The 17,844-nt window shown below is 48.0% G+C and overlaps 1 protein-coding gene across 1 annotated transcript in view; it reads right to left on the reverse strand.

Annotated features, from left to right (window-relative positions):
• LOC311233232 (ATP-binding cassette sub-family G member 4-like) overlaps positions 1-17,844 on the reverse strand; it is a gene marked incomplete at both ends in the record, with an annotated part of 62,523 nt that overhangs the window by 28,388 nt on the left and 16,291 nt on the right. Inside the window, 3 exons of the mRNA XM_084320165.1 lie at positions 700-750; positions 4,766-4,898; positions 5,575-5,692. Of these exons, the coding sequence (XP_084176291.1) occupies positions 700-750; positions 4,766-4,898; positions 5,575-5,692 (302 nt within the window). The remainder of the gene's footprint in view (positions 1-699; positions 751-4,765; positions 4,899-5,574; positions 5,693-17,844) is intronic.

The following is a 17,844-nucleotide window of genomic DNA, read 5'->3' on the forward strand; positions in this document are numbered from 1 at the left end:
TTGACAATAGATCCCTGCATCTCAATGAGGATAAAGGTGTAGAGATGCTGCTGATAAATTCTCAGTAGTTTATTGATTTGGTAGAGAATCCAAATTGTTATTCAATATAGAAAATGTTTGAAGGGTTTGATGAATACCTGGGCACACAGCCATTACTACTAAAGTACTACAGTGAGTGAATCACTATTAAAATAACCATAATGTAGGCCTATGTAGTGTTGCTATGGTAAAAACCACAGCAATACTGTAGCAATCCACCATTCTGTAATCTTCCTACAGAAATACTAAATAATAATATCTCTGTGGTAGTGTGTACAAAGAATGCTTGAAGAAGACCGGAAGGGTCGGTGGAAACGTTGCATCTACTACTGCCTTTTTGTCAATTAAAACACCTTGGAACAACAAGTGAGTTGCGAGCCCCGCTTTGTCTTATGTATTACTGTTTTTACAGTTTGGCTCAGCACCAACAAACGGAGGATGTGCGTTATTTATTTTTTCTGAGTGTGTACAAAGAAGACACAGGAATACTATAAATCACTGCAGTATTTAGAGGGGCTTAATTAATGGGCTTAAGAGGGGGCTTAATTAATTGCCAATGGTATAACTGGCCTCAAAAATCATATCTGTACAGACGTGAAAATATAGGGAGGAGAGAAGAAAACACACAGCTTTAATGAAAATCAATAACGTCACACTTACGAGTTCCTTCTTCACCTTCATGCTCTCGTTCATCTTCAGATTAGCTGAGACCTGGGGAGAGAGGTGGGATTTAACTGGTGAACACGAGGATTTAACTGGTGAACACAAGGATTTAACTGGTGAAAAAGAGGATTTAACTGGTGAACAAGAGGATTTAACTGGTGAACACGAGGATTTAACTGGTGAACACGAGGATTTAACTGGATTTAACTAGTGAACAAGTTGTTTCCAGAGTGGGTTTGCTATTTTTAGTTTTTTAGTTTTTTTTATCGTTTAACATTTTTACGTTTTAGTTTAGTTTTGTATTAGTTTCAGTTCATTTGTTTTGCTTTTGGAATACTGGGGTATTTGTCAGTGGCAAGATTCAAGAAGTTCAGAATCGGTGTTGTTCAGGGCGGCTGGGTGGCGCAGCGGAGATTGCGCTCGTCACCAATGCAAGAGAATCCGGTCTCGAATCCCGGTGTCAGCATTGCCTCCGGCTTGGGCCAGTCATCATACTATCTCAATTGGCAGAGGTAGCGGGTGGAAGTCGATGGGTGCGGATTGAACGTTGTGGACAGCGACTCCTACAGGTCGGTTGGGGGACGCCTGCACAGCAGACAGGAAGTAGCGGGGGTAGTGTGAGCCTCCCATGCGTTACACCTCACCACTGAGAGTCTGCGCTGTCAAGTGAAAAGATGCGACAGGCTGCCTCCTCGTGTACCGGAGGGGACACGTGATGCAAGGCTTCTATCCTCCCTACGACCGACCAGTGGGAGGCATAGTCGAGCAACATTCAAGACAAGGGAGGGGAGAATTGAAAATACGAAATTGGGATGGGAGAAAAAATTTAAAAATAAGGAGAAAAAGTGGATAAAAAAAAGAATCAGTGTTGTTCAATACAAACTCAACACTGTGTGAAGGAAAATTACTCACGTAGACGCAGGGGCGTCGTTCTGGTATGGCAAGATATGGCACTCGCCATACCTTGGCAAATAAAAATGTAATTTTTTTTTATATATATATATATTTTTTTTATTATAATTCTTTATGTTGATTTAGAATTTGAATGTCAACATTATGAACGAAGCTTCGAACTATTCGGTACAGCCCTAGCATGTTTTGATATTGTCAATTATCTCACTTTTACTAGGTGACTTTTACTGTGACTAACTGAAATATGCCCAATAAAAAAGGAAAATGGACATATGGAAGTTTTTTAATCAAAGGGCAGCAGAGACAAGTGATACAGGGACACAGGTAAGGTCTTACAATGGCTTAGTGATTATAACAGTGCAGTTCAGCATTCAGTAACCCATACTTTTTGTGAATGTGTTTTTGATACTGCATTCTGTTGAACACACACCTCAAAACCGTACCTAAGGAAAATTGGCTCAATTGCCAGAAAAGTAATAGATAGTTATGATATTACATTCTGCATAATTCGTATGCAAAATATTGTGGTTCCCTGCTTTAGTCTGTTGACACATTTCTATACTAAAAATGCTTGTGTATAGTCCTGTGTCATACCTAAATGTCATATAAGTGAATTGTATAGAAACAACTCACCAAAAGTGACTATTGTACAACTGATTTGACAAAAAAATCCACCAAGGGGGGGGAAACCCCCCCTTCACCCCCACCCTCCCTTCTCGCCATACCTTGCCTTTTACTGAAACGACGACACTGCGTAGACGTCTCAGTCTCGATGAACATTTCCTCAATGTCAAGCACCTCTCTCCCTCTCTCTCTCTCTCCCTCTCTCTCTCTCTCTCTCTGGAGCGTGGGTGCTGAAGCTCATTGGTCGGTTGTTGATGAGCAGCTCCGTTTTAACACCTTGTTCATATGTGTGAATATGTTTAATTGACAAATGAAAAAAATTCCTTTCATTTATTGGAATAAAGGTTCTTAAAATTTTTATAAAAACTCTCTCTCTCTCTCTTTCTCTCTCTCTCTCTCTCTCTCTCTCTCTCTCTCTCTCTCTCTCTCTCTCTCTCTCTCTCTCTCTCTCTCTCTCTCTCTCTCTCTCTCTCCAGGTGTGGTGAGTCAGGCCATGCATCAGCTGTTTACTATCCAATCAGCCCTGCCATAAAAGAGTGGTTACAGGGCTGTCAGTTTATCGCTTTAATTAGATTAATTACTTACACCGCAAATTATCGCGTTATGAAAATGAACTCAAAATTAATTACAATTTTTTTTTTTTTTTTTTTAATCTCATTCATTCCATTAAAACGTAGAATAAACATCATTTACAGACTTTTTTGTAAATGGTCCATTTGCATGTTCTTGGTATCTGAATCTATGGATCTCAGGATCTCAATGTATTCCCAGTGTCAGAAATACTCTGTATGTTACTAGGCTTCAGTAAATTGTAATGAACCAAATAAGAATATCAATTAAATTATTTTTTTTCTATTTTTACTGTGAATAACACCATGCTAAAATTTACCAGACCTGAAAAATCTAAGCAAATGAATAAAGGGAAGATGATTAAACAGAAGGTTTTGTAGATACAGTACTGAATTCTGCCATCCGGACACATGCAATTTGAAATATGATTATAGAATATAAAATATGAGGCCTAAAATGGTTATGCGATTAAAATGCGATTAATCCGATGAATTAATAACAAATCCTGTAATTAGTTAAATTAATTTTTTTAATTGCCTGACAGCACTAGTTACAACTCTTCCACTCTTCCACCAGATCGTAGACTTACATCCCGTTAGTCGAGTCCTCTGCCTATTCCATTGAGATACCAGAATATGCTGTGCTCTGTCTTGTTTGAGTTGTTACTTTGTTTTTCTGAACCTCCTGAATACCCTGCCTGGTGAACATTCTGCCTGGTGAACCTCCTGCCTGGTGAACCTCCTGCCTGGTGAACCTCCTGCCTGGTGAACATTCTGCCTGGTGAACCTCCTGCCTGGTGAACCTCCTGCCTGGTGAACCTCCTGCCTGGTGAACCTCCTGCCTGGTGAACCTCCTGCCTGGTGAACCTCCCGCCTGGTGAACCTCCCGCCTGGTGAACATTCTGCCTGGTGAACTTCCTGCCTGGTGAACCTCCTGCCTGGTGAACCTCCTGCCTGGTGAACCTCCTGACTACCTCTTTTATTCCATTTAATTTTCTTGTTTAGTTTTCCCCTATTCCTAGAATTCCCCTGTTCTAATATTTTGTATAAATATGTACCCGCATTTGGGTTTTACTCTGCTCATTCTGTGTCTGTGTTTGGGTTCTGGCTCGTTACACTCGCTGTGTTGACACATTTGACCAAAAGACTAAAGACATTTTGCGCATATTTTAATTTGAGTTCATTTTGTAAGTACACAGTATAGTCTCAGTTTATTTTATTTTTCTCTCTCTGTCTCTCTCTCTACATTACATTTAGTCATTTAGCGGAACGCTTTTATCCAAAGCGACTTACAGGTTCTATACGACAAGTCAGCAGGAAGGGTACAACTCTGAGTTCATCAAACGTCAGAGGTGAGTGTGTTGTGACCTCACCATCATGGCCTCCCTCAGTCAGAGGTAATGTGAGTGTGTTGTGACCTCACCATCATGGCCTCCCTCAGTCAGAGGTAATGTGAGTGTGTTGTGACCTCACCATCATGGCCTCCCTCAGTCAGAGGTAATGTGAGTGTGTTGTGACCTCACCATCATGGCCTCCCTCAGTCAGAGGTAATGTGAGTGTGTTGTGACCTCACCATCATGGCCTCCCTCAGTCAGAGGTGAGTGTGTTGTGACCTCACCATCATGGCCTCCCTCAGTCAGAGGTAATGTGAGTGTGTTGTGACCTCACCATCATGGCCTCCCTCAGTCAGAGGTAATGTGAGTGTGTTGTGACCTCACCATCATGGCCTCCCTCAGTCAGAGGTGAGTGTGTTGTGACCTCACCATCATGGCCTCCCTCAGTCAGAGGTAATGTGAGTGTGTTGTAACCTCACCATCATGGCCTGCCTCAGTCAGAGGTGAGTGTGTTGTGACCTCACCATCATGGCCTCCCTCAGTCAGAGGTAATGTGAGTGTGTTGTGACCTCACCATCATGGCCTCCCTCAGTCAGAGGTAATGTGAGTGTGTTGTGACCTCACCATCATGGCCTCCCGCGTGGTCAGGTGAGGCAGCAGCATGTCGTCCTGCATGATGTAGCAGGACATCTTCCTGAAGGTCCTCAGGTCGCGCGGCCGTCCGTTCACCAGGATCTGACCCTTCATCCCCGTCTCCCTGCTCAGACAGACCGGCTTATAGTTACATATATATATTTCCACCCATATGTACTTTTCTTTTTGGTACTCATTGAAACGCATGTTTTACATGATGGTCATTCATATGCTGTAAGTACAGCACAACAAAGATAAGTTTGGCATCCAACCAGAGTGTAACAGTAAAGTGCAATATACAATGTACAGGTGATTAAACTGGGTATAAAATATATATAGATTAGTACTACTGAGTATTAGTGCTAATCAGATGCATGTACAGAGTTGTAGTATTAATATGCACTAATATTGACACAGGTATAAAGACACTATGGTAGTAAGTCGTACTGGCTATAGATATAGGTATAGTATATCTACAGATGTGTAAAAGTTATTATACAGTATGCAGGCATGTAGAAAGATATATATATATATATATATATATATATATATATATATATATATATATATATATATATATATATATATATATATATATATTATACAGTGAGAATACAAATTAAAAATAATATATACAGCATTATTTTACATGCTATCATACAGAGTTGTATGGGTTATATGTAGGTATATAAGTAGGCATATAGAAGGATTATATACAGGTATATTTGACATATATATATACAGTATGTGTGTAAAAAGCCTGTTCAGTCCAGCCGATCCCAGCCCAGAGAAGGACTCACCTGTATCCAGCCAGGATGTTCATCAGGGTGGACTTCCCAGCTCCAGAGGGCCCCATGATGCCAATCAGCTCCCTGTTGCTGAATCTCCCCGAGAGACACTTGAGCAGCGCTTTGTAGCCTGAAGAAGAGCAACAACCAACACAACCAGTCACAACACTACACTACACAAATCAAATAAAATCAAATAAAATCAAATAAAATGTATTTGTAAGGCCCGACAACACAGGCAGGACACCGGGTCCAAGCCCCCCCCCCATTCTACACCACTCTTGGAAAATACGCCACCTACCCGCGTAAACCGCGATAGTGGAGGGAGCATGCGCATTCCGGATGGTGTCGACCACAGATGGGTCCATCCCCTCCAGACTCACCCTCTCAACAGCCAAACCATCAGCGGCTGGCCCAGCACAGGGAACTGCCACAGAGACCCGTGCGCCTGAGAGAGGGCCCGCGACGACCAAGGAACAGGCCACGGCGGGGCTATCAAGAGCTGGATCAGGATCGGGAACCACACAGCTGTCCCCCAGTCCGGCGTGATCAGGACCAAGGTCCTGCGCTCCCGACGTATCCGCACCAACAACTGACCTATCAGATGTATGGGGGGGAAAACGTACAGAATCCCGAGCGGCCACGGAATCGGTCCCAGACCTGCCCGACTATGTCCGGACGTAATCCCCACTCGTCAGGGTGAGGACCGCCCCGCAACATCACACCTGCACCCACATTCACCCTGCCGGGGATGTGGAGAGCCCTCAGGCTGGGCAGATGGAGAACGCCCATAGCCAGCTGACCGCCGCCCGGTGCAGACGGGGGGAGCGTACTCCACCCTGTCTGTCGATATACGATGCTGACGTCGTATTGTCCGTCCTGATCAAAACACCGTTTGAGGACCAGAAGGACTGCCTTCAAATCCAACACATTGAATGTAGCGCAGACCGGGCAGCATGGACTTGCCAGCTGCCCCCTACTGCGTTGGCCCGACGCACCCCCCCCCCCCCCCAGTGAGGGAGGCGTCGGTGAAGACTGTGACGTGTGACAGCCTACTGCCCATGGGGAGGGCCCCAGGCCCTCCCCAGAGGGCGAGGTCCCCCAGTACTGACATGGGAACCTTAGCCGCTTCCACTTGCCTCTCACCGGGTCTATTTCCATACTGGAAAACCACCTCTGTATCCTCCTCATGAGGTGAAGAGGAGGCCAAGAGGGACCACGGAATGAGCAGATGCCATCATACCGAGCAGGCGCATCATGGACAGCGCCGTAACCGTCCTAGGACGGAACCTCCCGAGCGTGTCGATAACATGCTCTGAGAGGGATGCCCATATAGACCTTGAGTTTAGAATAAGCCCAAGTACTCCACCCGTTGACTGGGAAGAGGAGTACTCTACTTCCAGTCTACAGCAAACCCCAGGCTGGTGAGGAATTCCACCACCTGCCTGGAATGAGACCTGACGATCTACCTTGACCGCCAAGGACCAGAACGTCGTCAGGGCAGAATACACTTCGTAACCCCTGACGACGCAGAGGCCCCAGTGCGGCCTCCACGCACTTGGTAAAGATGCAGGGAAAAACCGAACGGCAGCCTCTGGTACTAACCTAAGCTAAACCCTGCAAAGGAAACGTAGGTAAGCCCTAGGATGGAAGATCGGGGATGCGAATACGCATCCTACAGGTCTATGGAGGAGAACCAGGCCCCCACCTGACAGTGTTCAACAGGTGGGAGACGGTCCAAAATGCTGAACCTTCCATGGAGAGGTCCAGCATGGGTCTGACACCCCCCCTCCCGATTTCTCGGGCACCAGAGAATACCGGGAGGAAAACGCCACGACGATGGCTTGCTTCGCCCACAGAGATTGGATCTCGTTGACCAGAACTGTCACTGCTGGTGACCCTGACAATAGCGTCTGTACCAAACCTGAAAACGGGTGGGGTTGTGTAAACACAAGTCCCCGCCTCAGCGTTCTCTCCATCCACCTCGACATATGGTACTGCTGTAGCCATATGTGATGATACTCCCAAAACGCACCCGCCGCCATTTTGCGCTGGTCCGCTAGGAACTGTAGATAGGCGGCCCGGTCCCACCCGCTGTGCGTAGCCAACCCTGGACCCGCTAACCGTGCGAGCAGAGCGCTCCGTGGAGTCGGGACATCGGACCCTGACACTACCCACGAGGCAATCGCACCCAAGGGGGGACCCCGACAGAAAGGGCCGGTTTGATACGGGGGAAGCTGACATCATACTAGGTGACAAAAGCTCCCCCACTGAACACCCCTCCAGCATGCTGAGGAGTTGTTCTGCAGCTGGACATGCAAGGTGTGAGGCCCCCATGGGTTCCTACACACCGTAGCCCTGCAGTGATATTACTACCACCCAAATCACGCGTGCCTGCCCGACCACTGCGGGCTCTCCGGAGTGGGAGGCATCAACGTGATACCCGGCCTGGCGAAGGCGAGGTCGGGGAAGCCCGCACTGTTTGCCTCAAGAGGTCTCGAGCCCCCCTGCTGACAACCCTTGTAGTTGACAGACGTAACACCAGGCTCAACCAAACACAGACGCAGAACGTGTGGCATGGGAGCCGCTTGACAGCACAACATTCTCACGGACAGACCCAGTCTCAGCCATCAACTGGGTGTCAGCCCCTGTCCCCATGAGAAGCGAACGTGGGGCCGCTTGCGCTTCATTGAAGACACGCGGCCTGCAGCCAAAGGAAACAAATCAGAGCCCCTTTTCCGCTGGTGTTGGGGGAGGGAGTGACCGGAGAGCGCGCTGCACACAGCTGGACGGCGACGGTTTTTTAGGGCGTGCTCATCCAATGTAGCCGATCCCTCAGCCGCCAAGGCTGTCGGCCTTGTGGACACCTGTTGACGTTGAGCCCAGGGTACCTCAGGCGGGGGAAACATGGCCGCTGGTCGAGGGCCTCGCCGTGCTCTCACCTCTGGCTGCGCGGCGTGAGGCGGTGTGGGGCCTAGGTCAAATACTGCCCGCGCTCCAGCGGAAAGACCAAAGTCCCTCTGCGGAGAGGGGAGCCCTGAGGAGGGAAACAATTATTTTTAACTTCTCACCCCCTCAAAGGGAGACTAATCCAACCAAGATGTCTGTAAACAAGCGCTGACAGCATCCTAGCCCTCCCTGCGGTTATAGCTTGCGGCTAGGTCAAAAGCTAATAACGTCAAAACCTCGCGCAATGTTTCGACGTCAGCTGGCCTTCATGGCCCCGCCACCAGACACCATTTTTGACAGAAAAAAACAGCAATTTGAACAAAGTTACTAATCGCTGCTAATTCTATACCGTGGCGGTATAGGCCTAACAGCCCACCAGCCACCCGCCGGGCCGACTCACCTCATGGCGTCGGCCGGGCGGGGCACTGTTTCAACATGCCAGAGGCAAAGGACTGATGCCACCTGCTTCACAAACACGGAGCACCAGTGGTGGTTGCAACCAGCAACCTCCAATGTGGTGTGCACCCATGAAGGGGTTAATGAATAAATGAACTAAAACACCACCAACACACTGCAGAATGGGCTAGCCCATACACACAACGTTAAGGGGATGCAGACCAGAGAACACCAGTCCCGCATACCATTCATAATATTCACAAAAAGCACACCAGCCCTAGGCCTCAGCCCATTCACCCATGAAAAAGGTAAACAAGCCCCCGTCAATACTCCCAACAGTAGACACAGATTGACCATCAGCATGAATGGTTAAGAGGAGGGAAGACCTTTTAAAAAGACAGCCCTCAGCGGGGAATCAAACAGAAACAGTAACCCAGCATATAGCATAGGATAACCGGGAAAACAACAACGTTTACCCAGATATCCTGCCCCTTGCGCCAATACACAACTCGGTTGTCTCCAGGGACAACTCGAGCAGCATCACTAACGCCAGCATTGTTATGCCTAGTGGCGCAGATCCTACCTGGGCGCGAGTTAGCCCGATAGCTAAACATCGCGCGACGTCCCTCGATCTGCTGTCAAAAGACGAGGAAACCCCAGGACAGGCCCGACGTGCCGTTGGAACATGCCGAGAAGATTCCAGGGGCTGGAAAATCTCTGGCGAAACCCAACATTGTTCAATTTCTCTCTGCATTTCATCAACAGCTAGTTACATGGGATGCAATGCACGTCCATGATGGAAAACGAAAAAGAGGAAGGGCGAGTGTGACCAATGCCCGGTGTCTTATAGGGGGACACTGGGGCGGTGCCTGGTCAAGTGCATGGGTGCTTTGTTTTCGTTAATGAAGTACAGTAGGTACTGGAGATGAGGTATATCTCAATATGGCGAAGAGCGAGACGCGATTGCCAGTACGAGTATATAACCCTAGTTAACCCCACCGTAGCAGACTACAGAGAGTGGCCCGTTCAGCCGAACGCACAATTGGAGGGGGGCTTCCCATGCACTCTCCAGGGCATTTACAACAAGCGGTGGATGGGCAAGGCTAAGAGAATTATCAAAGACTCGAGCCACCCAAACAACTGCCTCTTTGAACTGCTGCGGTCAGGCAAGCGATACCGGAGTCTCATGGCAAGCACAGAGAGACTCAGAAGAAGCTTCTATCCCCAGGCCATCAGGATGCTCAACGAACAATAACAATATGTAACAACCATCAAATGCACTCACAGCTAACAGCACACACATACACACGCACACACTCACTTTAAACATACAACTCACTGCAGCACCCACTTTAACCACTTTAGAACACCTAAGCACACTTTATATTTATTGGTAAAGAATTTGCACTACAACCCATACCTCATTACACCTTACTGTAAATTGTACCTAAATTGTACCTCATCCTTTGCACTTTATAGTATATTGTATGGTAACTCAGTTAATTCTACTCTACATTGAGCAAGTTCAAGTTCTTTAATAGTTGTCATACAGAAGTACAGAATACTTTCATACAAAATGCTTCTTACTGTTACGCTCCAGAGACTGTGCTAGACAAGATAGTATCAAATAACATAATAACATAATATAGCATGAATTTAGAAGAAGAATGAGGTCACAGTTGTTCGGTATAGACATATGTACAATGTTCTGAGTTACCATATAATATACAATACACAATACTATGCAGTGTACTAATGTACAGTACTATCTAGTGCAAAGCAGAAATGGGATGAGGTACAATTTTAGGTACAATTTACAGTAAGGTGTACGAGTTGTAGTGCAATCCTTCATCCATAAATATAAAGTGTGGGGAGTGGGTGCTACAGTGTGTTTGTTTAAAGTGGGTGTGTGCTATAAAGTGTGTGTAGTGGGTGCTACAGTGTGTTTGTTTAAAGTGAGTGTGTGCGTGTGGATGTGTGTGCTATGTGTGTTTGGTGGTTGTTGTTGTGTAGTGTTCATTCATTGTTCGTTTAGCAGCCTGATGGCCTGGGGATAGAAGCTACTTCTGAGTCTTTCTGTGCTCGCCTTGAGACTCCTGTGTCGCTTGCCTGACGGCAGCAGTTCAAAGAGGCAGTTGTTCGGGTGGCTCGAGTCCTTAATAATTCTCTTAGCCTTCCCCTTGCAACGCTTGTTGTAAATGTTCTGGAGGGTGGGGAGCCCCCCTCCAATTGTGCGTTCGGCTGAACGTGTCACTCTTTGTAGTCTGCTTTGGTCTTTTGCAGTGCTATTCCCAAACCAGGAGGTGATGTTGCCGGTCAAGATGCTCTCTATTGTACATGAGTAGAAGTTCTTAAGGATCTTCTGGCTGACTTGGAACTTCCTTAGGCGCCTGAGGAAGTAGAGGCGTTGTCGTGCCTTCTTCACCACACTGTTAATGTGTATGGTCCATTTCAAGTCCTCGGATATGTGGGCTCCGAGGTACTTGAAGCTGTTGACTCTCTCAACCGGTGCCCCGTCGATGCTGAGGGGGCTGTAGTCCTTGACCCCCGACCTCCTGAAGTCCACAATCATCTCCTTTGTTTTGCTGACGTTCAGGGAGAGGCTGTTTTCCTGGCACCATCCCGCCAGGACCTTGACCTCTTCCAGGTAGGCCCTCTCGTCGTTGGCAGAGATCAGGCCCACCACCACTGTGTCGTCAGCAAATTTGACGATTATATTGCTACTCCGCTGAGCCACACAGTCGTGTGTGTACAGGGAGTAGAGGAGGGGACTCAGAACACAGCCCTGGGGGGCCCCTATGTTGAGGGTGATGGATGAGGAGGACTGGTCTGCCAGTCAGGAAGTCCATTGTATATATGTATATACTGAACATTTTTGTCTACCTACTTGACTTCTATTTTATACTTGCTATACTTATTTTATACTTATCTATTTTTGCCTAGCACAGTCTCTGGAGCGTAACAGAAAGAAGCATTTTGTATAAAAGTATTCTGTACTTCTGTATGACAACTAGTAAAGAAACTTGAACTTGAAACTATATGATACTGCCTGAGCGTCTCGCTCTGCCAACTGAGATAATCCGTTATCTCCACGCACCTAATGTGCTCCGGGGAACAAAACAAATGCACCCACTTGCACGTGACCACGCCACTCCCATGCGTCCCCTATATTACGCCAGAAGTGGTCACGCCTCACCCTTCCCCGTTCGATTTCCATAAGCGGAACATCCAAGGGACCTCAGGGCGCTAAGAGCGAGACGCTCAGCCAGTATCATATAACTAGGGTTATAGGATAACCTTACGTTATATATCAACTGGCTATCGCATCTCGCTCTGACAAATGAGATAAGGGCAGAGCGGACGCGAGGCCCCGACAAATGCACCCCCTGAGGGGCCGTAAGCCCCAGCCAGGGAGGAGGGGAGTCCTGTCCACCCACCTGTCCTAACGAAGGCGGGGAGCCAGTCAACTCCACCAAAGTGTGAAAAAGGGGAACCAGGCACCCCTGAACGCACAGCGCAAGCGGGACCATGTGTGACACAGCACCGCGTGGCCCCACCCACACACCCCTGCTAGCCCACCTGATGGCGGGATGCAGGAGAGGTCCCGGACCTCAGGACCGCCTGGGAGACAGAACCCCCAGTCATGTCCATGAGGTAAAACCTAACGAAATGACTCAGGGAGGACCAGGAGGCCGCAGCACAGATGTCCTCCACCGAGGTCCCCCCTAACAGGGCAGCAGAGGCCGCCACACCACGAGTGGAGTGCGCCCCGACACCCCCGGGGGGAACCTGTCCAGCCAACGTGTAGCAAAGGGCAATGCCCTCGCACAACCAATGTGACAGGCACTGCCTGGACAGCGCCTCACCCGCGCGAGGGCCACCGTAACAAACAAACAGTTGATCGGAAGCCCTGAGACCCCGCGTGCGACTAAGGTAAACCTTCAGTGCACGGACAGGACACGACAGGTGAAGGCTCACCTCCAACCCACTAGCGTGAGGAGGGCGAAATGCCTGAAGCACCATATCCCAGGAGCGACAAGAGCTCCGGATATTCTTTGGCACGAAGGCCGGATCAGGCCAGAGAGTCGCCTGCTATCGGCCCGAATAGACAGGTACTCTGACCGCACCGAGAGAGCACATGGCTCACCCACGCATTTAGCGGAGGTGATGGCCCAAAAAAGGAACGCGGTCATAAGACAGACGATCCAGCGGCGCCTGCTCAAGAGGCTCAAACGGGGCCCCCAACAGCCTTTCCAGAACAGTTGGAGGTCCCGACTCGGAGACAGAGAACGTTCCACAGGCTTGAGACGGCGTGCGCCAAGCAAGAACGTCCCACGAGAGGGTGGCTGAACAAGAAGGACTGCCTTCAATTCCAACACATTGAATGTAGTGCAGACCGGGCAGCATGGTCCTGCCAGCGGCACCCTACTGCGTTGGCCCGACACGTCCCCCCCCATCCCGTGAGTGAGGCGTCGGTGAAGACCGTGACATGTGACAGCCTGCTGCCCATGGGGACCCCGCTGATGAGGGCGAGGTCCCCCAGTACTGACATGGGAACCTTCAGCCGCTTCCACTTGTCTCTCACCGGGTCTATTTCCATACTGGAAAACCACCTCTATCCTCATGAAGAGGAGGCCAAGAGGGACCACAGAGTGAGCAGATGCCATCATACCGAGCAGGCGCATCACGGACAGCGGCGTAACCGTCCTAGGACGGAACCTCCTGAGCGCGGCAAGAGCCGCTCCGAGAGGGATGCCCATATAGACCTTGAGCTTAGAAATAAGCCCAAGTACTCCACCCATTGACTGGGAAGCAGTGTTAATTTTGGCAGCTATTTTCATTTTAGTTTTAGTCTTAGTCATGTGTCAAGTGCTCCTTTTTCATTTTCATCATATTTAGTCATCTTCATTTATTTTTCGTTTAGTCAGTTTTAGTCAACTAAATGTCTGAGCATTTTAGTCTTTTTTTGTCTCAATTTTGTCTTTTTTGTTTTAGTCTAGATTTAGTCGACGAAAACGGATGACATTTTGTCTATTTTTAGTTAATGTACTAAAACAAAATTATATTATATAAATTATAAAAAAAAAAAAATTTAAATATTCAGCTACTGTTTTATATATACTGTTTTTTGTAATAACTAGAAAGTAATGGTATTTATTCAACAACAGGTGATTGTATAGATTAGTATAGTATCATTAAATGACAACTGTGCTCAATGAGTTCACCCACGGAAAGGTTGTTGGCACATTGGTTCCACACAGACATTATACGTTGTTGCACTTGCTTCCAGAAGGCTCCGTTTAGGTTAGCTAGTAGAGGCTCTGTTGTGATTTTTAATGCACAATAAATATTTAACATTCTCTTTTGAGACTCCGCCTCAGACTCTTATAATTTGGCACTAAAAGCTAAACATTGTCACCAGTATGGCTGTCCGCAACATGTCATTAATTGTGTGCGAGAGGTCGATCAGTTAGCCACGTTAGCGTGAGCTAGGTTAGCCACTAGTTAACGCGAGCTAGATGGAAATACAAACAATGTAACGTTACTGGTGAAAAAGTGATTTACCTTGGAATACTCCTTTGCCAACTTGCTGTACTTTGCTTGCAGGTCTGCAGCTGGATTATGAATAGTCCCAACTTTAGCCAAGGTAACGTTAAGCTAAAACTAGCTTTTCAAATAGCTCTTCAGCGAATGCTAATAACAGAGCTCCCCGTCACACTGCTCTACTCGGGATGATGGCATTAAGAAAAGTTATAATTATTTTGTCTCGTCTTGTTTTAGTCAACAATATCAACATACATGAAGAGAAATTTCGTCCTGGTTTTTGTAAATGACATTTTTGTGTCCTCAGTTGTGGTCAACGATATTTAATAAACTATTTAGTCTTGTTACCGTCACATGGTCTTCAATAACGTGACGTCACGTCTCGTTGTCATCATGAAAAAAACCTTGGTTGACGAACATCTTTCGTCACCATTTTAGTTGACAAAATTAACACTGCTGGGAAGAGGAGTACTCTTGTTCCAGTCTACAGCTAAACCCAGGCTGGTGAGGAATCCCACCACCTGCCTGGCATGAGACCTGGCGATCTTCTCTGACCGGCCGAGGACCAGAATGTCGTCCAGGGTAGAATAAAATTCGTATCCCCTGACGACGCAGAGGCCCCAGCGCGGCATCCACGCACTTAGTGAAGATGCGAGGAGCCAGAGAGTAGCCGAACGGCAGCCTCTGGTACTCGTACGATAAGCCCTGAAAAAGGAAGCGTAGGTATGTCCTAGGAGGGAAGATCGGATACGCGAATACACATCCTTCAGGTATATGGAGGTGAACCAGTCCCCCACCTTACAGCGCTTAACAGGTGAGTGACGGTCAACATTCTGAACCTTCCATGGGACAGGTCCAGTATGGATCTGACCCCCCCCTGATTTCTCGGGCACCAGAGAATATCGGGAGGAAACGCCGCTCATCACATCCTCCCATGGGACCACAACGACGGCCTGTTTCGCCGCCGGAGGACAATCTCCTCGGCCAGGGCTGTCACTGCCGAGGACTCTGATAATAGAGTCTGTACCAAACCCAAAAACGGAGGTCGGGGGTGTGTAAACTGTAACACAAGCGCCGCCCTCAGCGTTCTCTCCTCAAGGGAAGATTGCTCCAACCAAATATGCCTGTGAACAACCGTTGACAGCATCCTAGCCCTCCCTGCGGTTATAGCTTGCGGCTAGGTCAAAAGCTGAATAACCTCAAAACCTCGCACGATGGTTTTGACGTCGGCTGGCACTAAGGCCCCACCACCCGACACCATTTTTTACAGAAAAGCAGCCAATTGAGCAATGTTGTCAGTTGCTGCTAAATTCTGGATTATGAATAGTCCCAACTTTAGCCAAGGTAACGTTAAGCTAAAACTAGCTTTTCAAATAGCTCTTCAGCGAATGCTAATAACAGAGCTCCCCGTCACACTGCTCTACTCGGGATGATGGCATTAAGAAAAGTTATAATTATTTTGTCTCGTCTTGTTTTAGTCAACAATATCAACATACATGAAGAGAAATTTCGTCCTGGTTTTTGTAAATGACATTTTTGTGTCCTCAGTTGTGGTCAACGATATTTAATAAACTATTTAGTCTTGTTACCGTCACATGGTCTTCAATAACGTGACGTCACGTCTCGTTGTCATCATGAAAAAAACCTTGGTTGACGAACATCTTTCGTCACCATTTTAGTTGACAAAATTAACACTGCTGGGAAGAGGAGTACTCTTGTTCCAGTCTACAGCTAAACCCAGGCTGGTGAGGAATCCCACCACCTGCCTGGCATGAGACCTGGCGATCTTCTCTGACCGGCCGAGGACCAGAATGTCGTCCAGGGTAGAATAAAATTCGTATCCCCTGACGACGCAGAGGCCCCAGCGCGGCATCCACGCACTTAGTGAAGATGCGAGGAGCCAGAGAGTAGCCGAACGGCAGCCTCTGGTACTCGTACGATAAGCCCTGAAAAAGGAAGCGTAGGTATGTCCTAGGAGGGAAGATCGGATACGCGAATACACATCCTTCAGGTATATGGAGGTGAACCAGTCCCCCACCTTACAGCGCTTAACAGGTGAGTGACGGTCAACATTCTGAACCTTCCATGGGACAGGTCCAGTATGGATCTGACCCCCCCCTGATTTCTCGGGCACCAGAGAATATCGGGAGGAAACGCCGCTCATCACATCCTCCCATGGGACCACAACGACGGCCTGTTTCGCCGCCGGAGGACAATCTCCTCGGCCAGGGCTGTCACTGCCGAGGACTCTGATAATAGAGTCTGTACCAAACCCAAAAACGGAGGTCGGGGGTGTGTAAACTGTAACACAAGCGCCGCCCTCAGCGTTCTCTCCTCAAGGGAAGATTGCTCCAACCAAATATGCCTGTGAACAACCGTTGACAGCATCCTAGCCCTCCCTGCGGTTATAGCTTGCGGCTAGGTCAAAAGCTGAATAACCTCAAAACCTCGCACGATGGTTTTGACGTCGGCTGGCACTAAGGCCCCACCACCCGACACCATTTTTTACAGAAAAGCAGCCAATTGAGCAATGTTGTCAGTTGCTGCTAAATTCTGTACCGCGGCGGTATAAGCTTCATCAGCCCACCAGCCACCTGCCGGGCCGACTTGCCTCATGGTGTCGGCCGGGCAGGACACTGTTTCACCATGTCAGGTCAAAGGACTGATGCCACCTGCTTCACTAAGCACGGAACACCAGTGGCGGCTGCTGACCAAAGTCTACTACTAGTGAAGCACTGCTCCACTAGTAGTCATGTAACAACCTCCACTGCGGTGTGCACCCGTGAAGGGATAAATGAATGAATGAACGAAAACTCTATTAACATATTGCAGAATGGGCTAGCCCAATACACACAGTTGTTAAGGGGATGCAGACCAGAGAAAACGTTAATCCTGTCTACATCAGGGTCCCCCATTTTCAATTCATAGATTCACAAAAAGCACACCTGCCCTGAGCCCTGTCGTCAGCCCATCCACCCATGTAAAGGGTAAATAAGCCCCCGCTAAACCCCCAACATTAGACACCGATTGACCGTCAGCATGAATGGTTAAGAGGAGGGAAGACAGTAAAGACAGCCCTCGGCGGGGTACATGGGGAACGGCGCCCCAACATTGTAGCATTAGCATTAGCTGTGCGCTAGGATACTTGAAAAAACATCCAAAAGAGAGTCATGACGACCATGTTTTCCCAAATATCCCGCCCCCTGCGCCAATACATCACTCGTCGTCTCACGAGACAACAAGCTGTATCACACATGCCATTACCAATGCCTGCTAGCGCAGGCCCTACCTGTGCGCGACTTAGCTCGACTGCTAACCGTCGCGCGACATCCCTCTGTCCGCTGTCACGAGACGAGGAAAACACAGGACAGGACCGCCGCGCTGTTAGGACAT

This window comes from Notolepis coatsorum, assembly GCF_963971535.1.
Source record: "Notolepis coatsorum genome assembly, chromosome: 8".
In the NCBI taxonomy this organism is placed as follows: Eukaryota; Metazoa; Chordata; class Actinopteri; order Aulopiformes; family Paralepididae; genus Notolepis; species Notolepis coatsorum.